Source organism: Vespa crabro, chromosome 4 (assembly GCF_910589235.1).
Source record: "Vespa crabro chromosome 4, iyVesCrab1.2, whole genome shotgun sequence".
NCBI classification, from domain to species: domain Eukaryota; kingdom Metazoa; phylum Arthropoda; class Insecta; order Hymenoptera; family Vespidae; genus Vespa; species Vespa crabro.
The window spans coordinates 6,528,287-6,545,786 of record NC_060958.1 but is presented as its reverse complement, the minus strand read 5'-3'; the positions used below and the strand labels follow the sequence as shown (position 1 = coordinate 6,545,786).

General features: G+C 33.6%; 2 protein-coding genes across 5 annotated transcripts in view; one reads left to right on the top strand and one right to left on the bottom strand.

The window, feature by feature from the left end:
* The window catches only part of LOC124423577 (homeobox protein 9), a 42,400-nt gene extending 37,471 nt beyond the window's left edge, over positions 1-4,929 (top strand). For all 4 annotated transcript variants that reach the window (XM_046961458.1, XM_046961459.1, XM_046961460.1 and 1 more), the window contains one exon: positions 2,850-4,929. In XM_046961458.1, coding sequence (XP_046817414.1) covers positions 2,850-3,087 — 238 coding nt within the window. In that variant the 3' untranslated portion in view covers positions 3,088-4,929. The remainder of the gene's footprint in view (positions 1-2,849) is intronic.
* Positions 4,930-13,708: 8,779 nt separating this feature from the next.
* Positions 13,709-17,500, bottom strand: part of LOC124423439 (pro-corazonin-like) — a 4,187-nt gene continuing 395 nt past the window's right edge. The window contains exons 2-3 of the mRNA XM_046961153.1: positions 14,452-14,783; positions 13,709-13,974 (exon numbers count right to left, since the gene is read on the bottom strand). Coding sequence (XP_046817109.1) covers positions 13,867-13,974; positions 14,452-14,781 — 438 coding nt within the window. The 5' untranslated portion in view covers positions 14,782-14,783 and the 3' untranslated portion in view covers positions 13,709-13,866. The remainder of the gene's footprint in view (positions 13,975-14,451; positions 14,784-17,500) is intronic.

The following is a 17,500-nucleotide window of genomic DNA, read 5'->3' as shown; positions in this document are numbered from 1 at the left end:
TAGAATGGTGGAAAGGGGTAGGTTGCGGCGGGTGGAATCGGATAGAGCTGGGTGGAATGAGCTGTGGGGTGGACTGTGGGCTGTGGTGAAGGTGGGGTTAGGCAGGAAGGTCGGAGTCGAAGTCGAGCCGTACGTTCGCCAGTGTGTAGAAACTGCTACACACATTGGGGGCTGCAAAATGTAATCGGCACGGCGCCCTCAATTATTAATTGCTAACCGCGTTAATTACTTGCACGGGCGTAGGAGCAGCTGTCACTGGCGCAACGGCGTAACCGCAATGGATTTGCCGATCTACGATCTAATTCGCGTTAATCATAGCCAGTATTCCCGGGGAACTCTGGGAGAACATAGAGAGAATTCTCGTTAATGGATAAATTCGTCAACGTTTATCGTTTAAAAGGATCATTCGGTACCTGTCGATATTTTTGACATCCTAAACGATATGCCGATATAATAAATCTAATTTAAAACTGTCGTTTCTCTCTTTCTCTCTTTCTCTCTCTCTCTCTCTCTCTCTCTCTCTCTCTCTCTCTCTCGCTCTGTATATAAGATCAGGTTGATGGAGAAATAATATTTATTTTTTTTCTTCTATTTTTCTTTCTTTTTCAAAAAAGGCATAAGATTATAAGCATAAGATTATAAGCTCGATCTTATCAATTAAAAGTATTATAAATAAATAAATTAAGTATTATAGATAAATTGAAGGTATTAAATGTTTGAAAAACAAATCATTTATAATATATATATATATATATATTTTTTTAATATCCTATTGACTAAAGATCACTCGGATTAGTTTTTCGAATTATCTCAAAAAAGAAAGAAAGAAAATAGTTCATTTCCTATGTTTGATCGTGTTGCTACTAAACACGGAAGGAAAAGAGAAGTAGAAAAATTTAGAGAGAGACTTTCTCGAAATGAGAAAGAGAGAAAAACAGAGAGAGAAAGAGAGAGAGAGAGAGAGAGAGAGAGAGAGAGAGAGAGAGAGTGAGGCAGACTCTCTCGAAATGAGAAATTCGAAAAAGAGAGAGAAGTAAATTATTACGACATCGCGTGAGAGAAAAAGACTTGGGATCTCGTTACGTCTATCGGAGAAGATCACAAGAAGTTGGGGGCGACGGGGACAGGCAAGAGGAGGAATAGAAGGAGAAAGATGAGGAGGAGAAGAAGGAGAAGGAAAAGGAAAGGGAAGAGGGATCTCGGCTTGAGGAAAAAAAGGAAAGAGAAAGAGAATAAAAGAAGGAAAGAAGAAGAAAAAGAGAAATAAAAAAAAAAGAAAAAATAACAACGACATAGAAAAAAGGGAAGGTAAAAAGTAAGAGATAGTTTTATGATCATCGGGTCGGTCGAATCACGTTATAATACACGCTGTTTTGGGACACGTCGGGCGAAGACCACCGGTCTTTTTTCTCTTTTTTTTTTTTTTTTTTTTTTTTTTTTTTTTTTTTTTTTTTTTTAATGTGATTAACGTACACATCTCGAAAAGGGTACCGCCGAAGGAGGGCCCTTAATTTTCTTAAAAAAAAAAAAAAAAAAAAAAAAAGAAAGAAAAAAAAAAAGAAGGAAATGAAAAAATTCTATTCGAAATAATTCAACCTTTTACTGTTTGTTGTCACAATGGGCAATCGTTGAATCAGCATCCAAACAGCGTCGAATTGATACATCTTTTTTTAAATAGAATTGTAAGAAGGATATATGAAATAAAATTTAATAAATAAAAAATGCAAAATGTCGAGAAAACGAAAAAAAAAAGAGAGGAAACAAGAGAGAGAGAGAGAGGGAGAGAGAGAGAGAGAGGAGAGAGAGAGAGAAAGATTAAATAAGTGTAAGATAGGATCGGTATCTTGGATAAGAACAAAGGTAGGTACAACGAAATCGTTTAATTACCAAAGACCAGAGATTAACTCTAATGGAACGACTGTGTTTCGTTCGTGGCTCGTGTTAGAGTGCTCGCTACCCTGATTGGTCGGGTTATCTTAGCCGGCGCCTACCGGACTGGAGTATAACTTTTGGAGTTTAATTGTTGCCGATCCTTTATCAGTAATCTTTCTCTCTCTCTCTCTCTCTCTCTCTCTTTCTCTCTCTCTGTCTTTCTCTCTCTCTCTCTCTCTCTCTCTCTCTTTCTCTCTCTCTCTTTCTCTCTCTCTCTAGAATGTACAAGAGGAGAACGGATCTTAGCGATAAGCAAACTTGGCCAAAATGGATTGGTATTTTGTCCATTGGGTAAGGGGAAGATTGCTATGGAATCTTTTCGTCGAAAACGATCAGTATACAATAAATCTATATATATATATATATATATATATATATATAATAAATAATATGATAGAGTTCGTTATTATTTGTAATTATCGAACGTTATATTATTATCATTATGATCCATTGAATACAAACGATAAACGGGTAATAAATGATGATTCCTATCGAAGTTATCCAACAAAAGTCGGCCATTTTGTGGTTTTCCCTCGGTCACCATCCCCCAATTTAATAGAGCCAATGCTAGAAAACAGACATCGGTCTCGTTTTAACCCTCGCCGCTTTTACGTTAGAGAAACGCGTACCGACGGCGACGTCGACGTCGACGTCGACGAATCGAATTAACTTTATTGCGTTTGTCCCTCCGTTTTCAGGATGGGGAAACGATCAGAGTTGTTTTTATATATCACGTAGCCCCAATACCATCTTGTGTTCATTTTTCTTTATCCATGTGTTATATCTCATAACAATTGATAAACACGATTCAAGATAATTTTGCTCGTTCAGTGTTGTCCTGCATGACATTACATAAGATTTCGTTGTTTTTGTCGTAAGGAAAATTGATTTAGTTTTTGGTAACGTTAACGTTTCAGAAGACAAACCGCTGAAGAAAGGGAAGCGGAGAGACAAGCGGCGAATCGATTGATGCTGTCACTTCAGGCAGAGGCTTTAAATAAAGTAGCTTACCCTACTACGGTATCAAATCATCCAGCTGGCAGCACAGTACCCGGTTTGGATAGACAACAACCACCCACGGCGTTAACGCATCCAGTGGGACAGTGGGCCTCACCTTACGGGCCTCCTCAGCCTCTTACCGAGCCGATTTGCTGAACCGTGCCGATTCTAGTGAATCGGGGGACTCTCGTCCGGTGGTCTTAAATGACAATGACGACGACGGCGACAAAGACGGCGACGGCGATGACAGTGACGACAGTAACGACGGTGACGATGACGACGACAACTACAATGACAATGACTATGACGACGACGACAAAAGTTTATAGTCTTTTTCGAGTGATTTATCGCTTCTTCGAACTTTCATTCGTGTTCGATAAAAAAAGAGCAAAAAAAAGAGAAGAAAAGAAACGCATTAACAGGATATACGTATACATACATACATACATATATATATATATGTGTGTGTGTGTGTATGTATATATATATATTTATGTGTATATATATATATTTATGTAGGAAGATAAAAAAAAGAGAATTTCTTTTTTCGATAAGCTTCTCGAATATCGTCGATTCAAATATTTTCCCGCTTTCGCAGATCCTCCACTTTATTATCGAGATCGAGTTATCTCTTTTTTCTTTTTCTTTTTTTTTTTCTCTCTTTTTTTTTCCTTTTCTTTCCTCTTTGAATTCAATAATTCTCACGATCGAAGAAGAGATAAGTATTATACAATTTTTATACTTTCAAGGAGATATGCTCGCTCTTTCTCGTAATTCGAGATACACGTGAATTATATTACGTGTATGTGACTATTTGATTCGATGCTCGTTAAAAGAAAAAAGAAAAAAAAAAAGAAAAAAGAAAAAAGAAAAAAAAAATAGAGAGAAAGGAAGAACAAAAAGAAAAAGGAAAGAGAAGAAAAAAAAGAAACAAAAAAAAATCGTCTATTTCTTCGACGACTCGTAAAGGAAAGGGAAAATAAAGGAGTGAATAAAAAATTGAGAGAATGCTCTTCACGGCTTTAACTTAATTTATCTGTACATTATCGAATCGGTTCTCGCGATATATATATATATATATATATATATATATATATATATATATATATATAAAAGAGAGAGGGAGAGAGAGAGAGAGAAAGAGATAGATCGCGTGAAACTCGAGACGTGCCGACTTTTTTTTAACGCTTTTGTTATCTCGGAAATTCTATTTTCCAAGATAACATAGATAATTGGTCCGACCATCTAATGATCTTACCGTAATGACTCCTTATCGGCTTATTCGATACTATTAGAGAATGAAAAAGAGAGAGAGGGAGAGAGAGAGAGAGAGAATTATAAAATTTTCAATCACAATAGAAATGCAATTCGAATCGTCGTTCTCGATCGATTTTTGGACATTGATTCAACGTTAGAAATGCGATTATTCGTGTATCAATTTCATTTCTCTTTCTTTCTCTCTTTCTCTCATTATTTCTGAGAGAGAGTGAGAGAGAGAGAGAGAGAGAGAGAGAGAAACAGGAAATAATCGAAAGGTCGATTGGACATATCCGGTGTATATATTAGTACTTTAGATGTAATTACGAATTTACTCTTGTACGATAGAAAAAAAATATCTTTATCGTGTGCTCGTGCGTAATGATAATTCGCGTGAAACTTAAATAAAATTTCGAATATTTTATTCGAAAAGTAGCTCAACGATAAAATTTTCATGGCACACCAATGTAAATAAAAATATAATCCATCGGTTTTGCATTTCTACGTGCACGCGTTGCGCATAATCTATTCGATCATACGATATACCATACGTATATACATGTTATACAAATAACGTAGCGAGGTAACTCGTCTCGTGTGTTTCCTTTGCTAAACCCTTTACGAATTAGCATCGTCGTAAAGAAAGAAACAAATAAAAACAGAGAGAGAGAGAGAGAGAGAGAGAGAGAGAGAGAGTGTGTGAATGAGTGAGTGAGTGAATGAATGAGAAAGAAGGAGTGAGAGAGAGAGAGAGAAAGAGAGAAAGAGAGAGAAAATAATAATCACGTCGTCGAGACGTACATAATTAATTATAACAGTCGAGATATATAAATGCAGATGATAATTCTAATGATAATGATAATGATGACGATGATGATGATGCTGATGCTAATGATGATGATAATGATTATGATTATGATTATGTTTATGTTTATGATGATGATGATGATGATGATAATGATGATCATGACGATGAAGAACCTAAGATAAGATTAATCGTAAACTATTGATTATAACGAACAATGTGATGTTATGTACCTTACGTGTAATGTTGTATATACGAAGAAAAGAAAAAAAAAAAGAAAAGATAAAAAAAAAAGAAAAAATAACAGCTCTGAAAAGAAAACCCAATACGAAACGAATGTGAAATTAAATTACACGCCATTTGATCGATTAACGCGTACTACATAAACGTATGTACGTGAATCAACGTCGTGAATGAAATAATGATTCCTTTTTCGAAGCTAATTATCAAATACCTTTCCTATAAAAAAAAAAAGACAAAAAAAACAAACACCCACGCACAAGAAAAAATAATAATAATAATTTTAATTTAATTTCATCTCTTTCTTTTATTTTTTATTTTAAAATTCTTTTTCTTTTTATTTTTTGTTGTTTTCTATAATCACTCAAAAATGTCGTCGCTCTTCGTAAGAGAGAGAGAGAGAGAGAGAGAGAGAGAGAGAGAGAGAGAGAGATAATATCTAATCTCGATCATTTAGGGTAACAAAATGAATTCGAGTTGTTGACATCTCGAACAAATTGGCTGTCAAATTTGTATTATTTTATCGGCTTCAATGACCCAAATTTTGTCGCATGCTCTTCCTCATTTTCTCTATGCAACTATGCATCTATTTTCTATCCATTTGTATGCACTTATGTATGTAATACGTATACACGACGTACGCATCAGAAACGTTACGTTCGTATGTTCGTACGTTCATTCGTTCATTCGTTCGTTCGTTCGTTCGTTCGTTCGTTCGTTCGTTCTTTCATTGTTGCAATCGATACGCATGAATAACAGGATGAAAGAAGGAAGTCGTGCGTGTCATTTGCGATAGAACGACGCACAGGGGCGTGTTCCTCACAAAACCGATGTAAAAGAAGTTGCACCTTCAGTAATTTTCTTTTACCGATCGATACCTATGATCTCGTGAATATAAAAGTAAAGTATATGTATATATATATATATATATGTGTGTGTGTGTATATAAGTAGTATATAAGTTCCGTGGCAAGTTCTCGGAATAACGCGAAATCGTTTTACGACCCTTTGCCGCGAATTCTTTTATTCCTTCCTCGTTGTTTCCAGAGAGAGAAAGAAAGAGAGAGAGAGAGAGAGAGAGAGAAAAGAAAGGAACTTGCTTTCTTTCTTTTCTTTTTTTTTTTTTGCTTTAACAAGATTCATTGTCGTAAGATTCTAACGGTGACCTATTCATTAATCTAATCATTTTATACAGACAGATTAGATTTATCGTCCTCGTACATTTGACCTACGTACAAAAATCGTGATAATTTGTTTTGAAATATTTTTATGATAATATTTTTCGTAATTAATTGAGAAAATTTATATTGAGGTAAAACTTTTCAACGTAATACTCGAGTTAAAAAATTTACAATTATGTTTTATATATTATTAATTATATCGATTTAAAGAAAAATTACGTCGACGTCCGATTTGTTAAGATTACTTTTCATTTTTGAAATAAGAAAGATGATACAAAGGAACTTATAAAATAAGAAAAAAAGAAAAAAATAAAGGCATGGATGCGACAAGAGGATTTGCGCGATGGTTCGAAAAAAGAAAAAAAAAAGAAAGAAAGAAAAGAAAGAAAAGAAGAAAAGAATCATTAATACGTATAATTAAATATAGATACAAAATCTATAAATATCGATAGCAAAATTGTTATTATATTCGACGTTTTAAATAAGATCGAGTGATAATTATAAAAACAAAAAGAAAAAAAAAACCTTCATCATGGAACTATTTATAAAATTATTATTCTAAATTGACTTCTGACGAACGTTATTTTAATCTGGCAAATAGTGCCAGCCTGATAATTGATTTAATTTAGATAAGATTATATAGTCGATCGGTGAAAGAATTATTTGTCGCAAATCGCTTGACATTTTGAAGATGTTACGTCGGAATTGGAATAGTAGAGAGGAATGATAGAGGGAGATGGGGGATTATTGTGGTGGTATAAGTGGTTGAAACTGAAACTGTGTGAGATTGGGAGGGTGAATGGTAAGAATCTAGAAGATAGAAGGGAGAAGGTGAGTGACATCGAGAAGAACGCGTGTTACCTGAGAGTAACGTGTTCCTCCCTCTTATACTATCTTTTCTCACTGTCTCTACCGACGAGACTACTCGTAAGTATAAAGTGGATTGGATTAGGAGGGGGATTCTAACACGAGGAAAGGAATCTTTTTCTCTTTGAATTGTTCTTAACCGATAGTATCTAAAAATATTCCGAAAGGGATCATCGTTCCTGCGTGGAAAACGTACTACTACGGAAGGTAGGTATTTGTTAAAAAAAAAAAAAAGTAAATAAATAAATAAATGAATAAATAATAAATAAATAAATAGAAATAAAACAAAAGGCCAACGTTAAATAATTCCTACTTTATTCTCGTTTCGATAGAACAATTTAATATAAATGAGATTGATCAATCAAATAGCGTGTTACACAACATGCACTTTACAATATTTAATGATCAACGAAAATAAATAAGATTGATAAATTGATCCCTCGATCGTTTTTTCTTTTTTTTTTTTTTCTTTTTTTTCTTTTTTTTTTACTCGTCTCATTTCAATCTGTCTACAATTTTTTAATCTGTCTAGTATCTATAGTTATTTAGAACAGAAATCATCGCCGTTAATTGCAATACGATAAAAGAGAAAAAGGTTTACTTCGTATGTTCTTTCATTCCTACGATATCCATAGCCAATCATTTTTTTTTTTGTTTTTTTTTTACATTGTTAAAAAGTAAAGAAGAAGGGAATAGGAAAGAGACGGCATTGTTATGAACGATAAACGATCTCTCGATCTTTTTTATTTTTTATTTTATTTCTTTTTTTTTTGTTTCGTTTCTTAAATTATTTTTATTATACAGAAAAAAATACGCAAAATATTGATGCATATTATTTTTCAGTTCGGTTTAATACAATTTATCGTCTTTAGGACGATCCAATAATGTAGAATAAAAAATTTTTACTTCGTTTCTTCCTTTTTTTTGTGTATATATATATATATATATATATATATATATATATATATTCCTCCGATCAACCTTAATCATTTTTTTCTACGTTAGTATTGGTAGAAAAGGAACGTAGGAGAAACGAAGAGAGGAGAAACGAATATCGCTTATTCTTTCGTCTAGGAGAGGTTTTTAAACCGGATGTGGCCACATTTACTGCCGGTAATTGCAGAGGAGGAAATACGAGACCGTGCGTCATCGTCGTCGTCGTCGTCGTCGTCGTCATCATCATCATCATCATTATCATCATCGTCACCGTCACCGTCCTCGTTCTCATCCTTGTCGTCGTCGTCGTCGTCGTTGTCGTCATCATCGTCGTTCTGTCCAATTATTTAGGGGACAAATATCCCCTGTAGCCGTAAAAGAAAGGAAGAATTTTTTTTTCGAGAAATAAAAGAAAAAACAACAAAAAAAAGAACTCACTTTATATATGATACGTTGTCATTTACTTCAAAAAAATATGTATCACACGAATTTTTTTTAAATCGAATGTTGGTCTAAAATTTTCTTCGCTTTTTTTTACCGGACTTTATATCTAATGCATACATACATAAATACATACACATATATATATATTATAGATATGTAATGCATGATTTTGTTTATTAGAAAAATATAATACAATTTGATATTAATACGTTGTTGTCTTGTTTACGGCGAACAACCATATTAAAGGTCGATTAAAGTTAAACGATGCCACTATGAGAAAAACGTCAGGATGATGAGCCATAGAAGAAATTGGAACAACACTCGACCATTTCCTGCCACCCATCTGTCCATCTTTCTCGCTCCCTTTTGATCGTTCGTGAAGCTTCGCCACCCAAAAGTCGAAAGTGGATGGCGCCCTGTAATCACGAAGAGCGTAAACTCTTCTCTCTCTCTCTCTCTCTCTCTCTCTCTCTCTCTCTCTCTCTCTCTATCTCTATCTCTTTCTCTATCTGTTTCTCTTTCTTTCTTTCTCTCTTTCTCTCTTTATCTCTGTTATTGTGGTTTTTCTAGTTTTCAACATAGACGCCAAAGAGCAATTAAGTGTTCTCTTCGTATCGAGACACGACGATCGTTTCGAATTTTCGACGAATCGAGAGCCATACTTCGGTTTCTCGTTTTTTTCAACAGCTAGTTTATAAAATCATGAGAGTAACATCGCACACACGTACGAACGCACGCACGCGTGTAATATACATATACACGGGGATATTTATTTTCAAACGACGGAGATTTATCGTGATTGCTCGTTGGGTATAGAGATAGAAAACGCATGGAGGTTGGTACGATAAAACGTATATTTTCTTGTTTGTTTCGATTTTTGTTCTTTTTTTTTGTTTTCATTTCTCCCTCTCTCTCTCTCTCTCTTTCTCTCTCTCTCTGTCTGTCTCCAGGGTGAGCTCTTGGCCAGGACCAATTTTCGAGGCTAGCTTATGAAAATTGATAGCGCCGATAAAAAGTAGGTATGACGAATCTACCTCGTGTGTTCTCGTTAGCCCAATGACTCGCCAATTTTTAAACAATCCTGCAGAATCGATATCTCGTGGGATTTGATAGAGACTGTTGAAGAAGAGAAAGAGAAATGAAAAGAACGAAAAAAAAAAAACAGAGGAAACAAAAAAAATGAGAAATAAAAAAAATGGAAAAGAAAGAAATTAAAAGAGAAAAGAAATGAACGACTTACGAGTACACGCAAAGAAAAAAAAGAAAATATTTAATTACTTTAATTTCGGAGAAGAAGTATCCGTTTTTCTCTTTCTTTTTTGTTTTTTTTTTTTGTTTTTTTTCTTCAAACGTTCGATCTTTTGGCAAATTTTCAAAAACTGGACACCCCGTCTTTTTTCTTTATTTATTTTTTTTCGTTTTTTTTTCTTTTTTTTTTACCACGAAAACTTCAAGGACGAGAAACTAGGCGGGTGGCATTAAGATCAAATAAAAGGAAGACCGATGATCAATTTTCGTGATCATTAAGTGGTGCGTTTCCTAAAAACATAGTTTCTAAACACCATTCGTTTCCTGCCGGTAAAATGCTCCTCCCTCTTCTTCTGTTTCCTTCTCTCTCTCTATCTCTCTCTCTCTCTATCTCTCTGTCTCACTTATTTACTCTCATAAGGTATATTTCTCTTTCTCTCTTCTTTTCTATATTTTTCTCTCTCTTCATTTCCGATCATTTGCGGTTTAAATTCTAGCTAACGTGTTATAGCTGCGATATAATATTTAGTTTCGAACTTTTCTCTCAACGTGAGCTTGTTTTTTTTCTCTTTTTTTTTTCTTTTTTTTTCTTTTGCATTTCGCTAAATAATCCGTACAAGTCGATTTGATGCATCATTAATTAATAGAAACAAAATACAAATCACAATGAAATACAATTTTTTTATTTATCATATAAGAAAGATAAAATAAGAAGGAAAAAAAAAGAATAGCTAATATATATATATAATACATATACATATATGAAAATTGTTTTTCTTAAAAAGTTTCTAAAAGAGTCGAATTAAATAATAGGTGAGGATATAAATATTTAATTTTGACACGATTACAAAAAGAGAAAAAAGAAAAGAAAATTACACGTGTAAATAGACAATTAGGTATGTATGTATACATTTTATATTTGTGTGTGTGTGTGTCTATGTGTGTATGTATGTATCGGATTAACTTTACACAGTTGGATTAACGATGTAAAGAAAATGTATTATACATAATTTCAAAAGAAATAATCGTAATAGGTAGACGAAGCCTCCGTCAAACATTTTGTCAGAGCTTATTACGTGCATATTCGTGTTCACTTGTGTTTTTCACAATGCATATTCCCGTAAACATAAACACGGTTTGCGAGCTTGCTGTTCTCCGTCGTGTCGGAGGACAAACGACGGGCGACAGACGACAGAACGAAAAAGGCGACGCTTGTATTCTCGATCCAACAACCCCGACCATCACTACTACAACACCATTATCACCAACACTATTATCACCATTACCAACACTACTACCACTAGCACCACCACCACCATCACCACCACCACCACCACCGCCGCCATTTACGATGATTGCTTGATTTTATGTATTTATACGAAAGAGCATTTTCTCCCTTCTCTCGTCTCTCACTTTTCCGCCTATCGCTAATAATACTAACGTTTTCAAAGTGCTCCTTCTAGTGGGATATTCTTTCTCGTTTTATCTTGGAGAATGCTTAATCGAGAAAGAAAAAGATAAAGAAACTATCGGGAAGAGAGGGAGAGAGAGAGAGAGAGAGAGAGAGAGCCAGAAGATGTCACAAAATTATGTTCATTTAAAATTGATATATCTATGTAGTTATCTAATAATACATATACGTATCTGTAAATCGATCGGAACATCGATTCGAATATTTTTTATTATTGAAGATAACAAAATTTCCTTTCAATGATATACATTCTTAAAAGTTAGATCTTAATTGAGACATTAGACATATATTATTATTACGTTATTATGTTGTATATTATACGATTGTATACGAGACTATATTAATTTATACAATTTGCGTAGCTTGTAGAACATTTTTCTTTCTTTTTTTTTTTTTTTTTTTTAAACACGTATACTTTTTTTACATCTTCATCGGAGTATTGTTTCTACGTAAAAAAAAAATGTTTTTTACTCTATCACATTTATACCGTTATATCGTTAAATATAAATACGACAATAATATTAATAATATATATATATATATATATTATTATAAATTTATAATAATTTATATATATATATATATTAGTAATATTATTGACAATATAATAATTACATAAAACAATATAATAATTTGTTATTTATCTCAATAAAAGTTTTAATTTAAAATTAATTTACATTCTTTGTGATACATACGGACACTTTAATAATTTTCACGAGAAAGAAACGATCGAAGAATGGTTGCAACCATTCGTTACTTATGTTCCCAAGGGTATCGAGAGATGTTAGAATGTTACAGCGTTAGGCACACGTGTGCACGCGTGTGCACCGTGACAAGAGAGAGAGAGAGAGAAAGAGAGAGAAAGACAGAGAGAGAGAGAGAGAGAGAGAGAGAAAGAGAGAGAAAGACAGAGAGAGAAAGAGAGAGAGAGAAAGAGAGAGAGAGAGAGAAGGACAACGATAGTCAAGAGGGGGAGTCATAGCATTAGCTTCGCAGTTTCGCGACGACGTTTTAATATTTAATGCGATTAAACTTGTTCCGTGTGCCGCCTCGCCTAATTGCCATTCCGATTAACAGCTAAGTTTTAAGTGCATTAGGCACGGCCGATTGTTATGTGTGTAAGTAACCTAACTGACGACGAGCACAGTAATAATCGTAAGTGCAGATGAAATTGTGACCTTTCGTCTTCGTCGTAAGCGTCGCTTTTAACTTTGTTCAGTGGTTTGTAATTAATGTAGAAATTAACGTGATCGCGATCGTTTGAATTCTTTTAATAGAAACATTATTATTTAAGAAACACATTCGATCAGAATTCCTTCTTAAACAGAAACAATATATATATATATATGTATTGTATAATTAATCAACAGCTTAATACACAAAAATAATCTTAAGTGCGATTGAACCTCTGATCTCTCGTTGTTGTAAAATTGATGTTGTAAAAATCGTTTTCGATTCGTTAATAATTCATCGTTAGTTAATTAATTAATTAAAAGAAAATAAAAAAAAAAAAAAAATATTCTCAACTCGCACGGCATTCGTTGAATATTTTTTCTTTTTCTTTTTTTGTTTTTTTTGCTGAAAACAATAATATTGTCGGATAATTAATTAATTCGACACGTTGAATATTTTCTAGGATAGAAACGAAATATATCGATAGTTTTTAATATCGGTTGAGAAATCGAAGTGGTGAGTCGCAATTCGGGATAAGTTGTAGGATAGGGGTGGTAATCCATGGACTCAGCGGGTGTCTCTACTCGCCTGAGTTTCACTCCATCTTCCGTTGACAGACAAAATACCCTGCGAAATGGTTGTGCGTCTATGTGTACGTATATGTCTATGAGCTTGTCTATGTATCCGTGTGTATGTGTATGTATGTGAAAGTGAGTGAGAGAGAGAGAGAGAGAGAGAGAGAGAAAGAGAGAAACACTAACAGCCTCCGTGATCTATCCTATCGGGCCGTCTGTCCAATTACGACAACGAAAACTTAATTAAGCGGCCCGATAGAAACTCGATGAAAACTGGACTGTTTGAAGAAATCTACGAACGAATATATATATATATATATATATATATATATATATATATATGTATATATACATATATAAACACAAGGTGTTCGAATAATTTCAATTGGAATGTATTAATAGAATGGTATTGTTATTAAGGGAAAAAATTTGTTGGGAATAAATTTCAACGAAAATTGTTATGATAAATTTTTTAAATAAAATAATTGATTGAAGGTAATATAAATGAAATAAAAGATAAAAGGAACGGTACTATATGGATAAATTGGATTTAAAATCACACAGCGATATAATCTCTTAATTTTATTTTCATTTTATAATTATATTTCTCTGTACATTTATGTATATATATATATATATGTATGTATGTGTATACGTGTGTGTGTGTGTATGTGTGTATCATTTTAACAACGATCATTCCTTGATGACGCTCCTGACAATTTTATTTATTTAGATTTGATTAATTATTGTTATCCTCGAATGTTGATCCTCTTCGTAGCTGAACGAGGCGGTGGTGTTCACGGAGATTTTTTTTTGACGCGCTTGTCTCGCAAGGTACCAAATATAGCTTTAACAGAAAATAGAAAGAATAAGAAAACAAAAAAAAAAACAAAACAAAACAAAAATAAGTGAAAAAACAAAGACAAACGAAAACGTTAGAAAAATGTTATCCATAATGTCATTACGTTATCATAATTAAATGCTTGAAAACCTGCACGATTTATTTGATTTATTAGAAATATTGTTCATTAATAATATTAGTTCTAACTCTTCTATTACAGAAAGAGAGAGAAAGAGAGAGAGAGAGAGAGAAATAGATAAGTGTAAAAAAATCGATCGATTAAAAAGAACGATCGATTTTGATAGTATCATTTTGAAAGAAATTTTGGTCATAACTTTTTTCAATCAATTCCCACTTCCGTCTGTATTATTAACGATTACTTTGTTATTATTTTAAAAAAAATTTTGTTCATCGATTTAACAAAGAAAGGGGGAAAGGAAAAAAAAATAAGAAGAGAGAAAAAGAAAATTTAGAACGACTTACAGCTTCATTATTATTTCCCTGAAAGAATAATCTCATTCTATGCATGTCGCAACGTTTCATCGACGTAGCCGTCATCGTCGTCGTCGCAATCGCAGTTGGCGATGGAGACGGTGAAGGTGAAGTTGGCGTTGACTGAAGATTGTCGAATTGTAAGTCTAAGACATTTTTCATCCAGGAAGATGCCGGCGGATATGAGAATTGAGAATTAACATCCGTGAGAGTACGTTTACCGTTCGTCCATCCATGGCTATATTGAAAGGTCTGAGATAACACGTTCGTTGTTACGAACGATAGAACGAGAACGATCGTCGTACCATAGGAAACAGCCATTTCTATAATCAATATATATATATATACATATATATATATATATACGTAATCGTATGTTACGTTATATACATTTAATTTTTATATATTTATATCTATCTATCTATTCATCTATCTGTCTATCTATCTAGAAATCTATCCATCTAGAAATCTATCTATCTATTTAAAAATAATTCTTGGATGAGTTTGTGATTTTCTTTTCTTCCTTTTTTTTTTTATTTCTATCCTTCTTTTTCTTTTTTTTTCTTCTCTTTTCTCTCCACGATAAAAAATATTTCATCCCAGAGATTTCATCGGCAATATAATTTAAGAACAGATTCGAAGTCGAGGGGTAGATACATAACAGTAGGTAAATTAATCTGTTAAAAGAGGGACAAAGTGGAACAACTTAGGTAAATTTATTGGCATACGTCGAAATGGACTAATGACTTTTCAAGTCAAAGATCGGACGCGATGCGTGTTGGTTGAGTTGAGTTGAATTGAGTAGAGTGGAGTGGAGTGGAGTGGAGTGGAGTAAAATGGTGGGGAGGGCCGGACAGGGCGGGGCGGGGCGGTCAGGCAGGCTGGCAGGCAGGCGGGCGGGCGACTGGGTAAATGAGGATGGGGTTGGAATGGGGTTGGAATGAGGGAGGAGGATATAGTAGACCGATTCTAGTTGACATAGACTGCCGCGGACTAATTATGAAAGACGAAAGGAATAATTTAATCAAACTTTATTATATCATTTGAATTTAATTCGTGTCTTATTGACCTCCCTACTCTGTCCGATCGATCCTCTCCGATTTCGAATGAGAGAAAGAGAGAGAGAGAGAGAGAGAGAGAGAGAGAGAGAGAGAGAAGGAAAATTTATATTTATCATTTATTATATTTATTTTATTTCGTGGAAAAGTTTTATTTATTTATTTATGTACTCATGTTTTGTGTATATATTTTTTTTTCTAACTTACGTAGAAAAATAGATTATTATTATTATTATTATTATTGTAATTATTAAAATGATTTTATATACGGTATTTTCACGAACGATTTCATAGAGACAACAATAGGTAAAAGAGAGAATTTATATTGGCTGACGAGAACTCGATGGTGGTCAATAAACGTAGTAGAAAACAATAGGCCACGGTTGACTTGTCGGTTCAACGATCCGTTAGAGAAGAGACGCGATTTAAAAATGCACGACCGCCATTTCGACGCTTCAACACTCTATGCTGCTACCACGTTAACCTTTTCGTCTCGATCTTTCGCGTTTATCCGGTTGTAACTTTTGAAACGTTAATCCTCGTCGATATCTACGGGTACATTATTCTTTCTTTTTATATTTTTCTATTAGACGTTCGTATAAAAAAAAAAAAAAAAAAAAAAAAAAAAACAAGGAAAAACTGCATGTATAAATCTACATATTTACATATCCATGATAGAATTTATTTCAAGTATTTTTATTATTATTTTGCGATTTTTAAATTCTCTCTTCCATTGTATTCCCTCCATATAAGTGTAAAATTCATGTGAAAGACAAAATTGAATAACGAGATTGAAAAATAAATAGAAAAGAAGAAGAAAAAAAAGAGAGAGAGAGAGAGAGAGAGAGAGAGAGAGACAGAAACGAAGAGAAAATTATAAAAAGCAATAATTGTATTGTACCAAGAAATTTTAGATTTCTAATTGTCACGTTTAAATTCTTTTGAAAAGTGGGATAGAGGGAGAAAGGTGGAGAATGTGAGAAGAAAGGAAGGAAGAAAGGAAGGAAAAAAGGAAGGAAGGAAGGAAGGAAGGAAGGAAGGAAGGAAGAACAAAGATAGAAGTAACGAAAGGCGTTTATATTTTCCGACGGTTTTTTAGAGAGTGCCCGAAACACCCTCCCCGTTCTGGCCGTGCTAATTTTAAAGGGACCATTAACGCTACGCGCGTCCCTGGTCATTAAGATAAGAGTAAGTGCTACTAAGTGTCCCGCGGATAAGAAACGTGACCAGCATCTCTGTTGCATAGAGACGAAGAAGCGGAGATCGCTTCTTTGGCTTACGAGTAGGTAGACGAATGGAGAAAGGGGTAAAGGGGAGATAGGGGAAGGGAGGAGGGTGGTAAATTGCATCTTATGCGATTAGTTAAAAGATGGTTCTATCATCATCCATTCATATTTTTCATCTCCATTGTAAGATCGTATCAAACTTATATCTTTTTCGACGTTTCACATTTTCAACGAAATTCTTCGTTTAAATATATTCAATTCAATATATAAGTATGTATATACATATATATATATATATATATATATATATATATATATATATATTGTAAATTCAATTAAATTAACCGAATTAAAATCTAACGTGGTTTTCCTTCTTCGAATGACTTTGATACGTTTAACTCTGCCTTTGGTATAGCAATTGGACACGCTCGTGTAAATCTAACGATTCTATCTAAGAGTAGGACGAATGCTATTGCAATTTTAAATTACTTCTCGTTAACGCTTACGCCTGGTATAAAAGACTAATGGAAAACGTCGAAATGGATTTAAACGAACATCGATGGCCTGATAAATCCTTTAAACGTGTTAGGATCCATCGCATTAGTACGCGATATATATATATATATAGATATATAGATATTCGATCATTATTCTTGCCTTGTTCTTTTTCTCTCGTTGAACGTAAATTCGATTTGTCTTTTTAGGTATTTAATTTATTTGTAGCTTTTTTTTGCTTCCTCTTTTTTTAACAGCAGA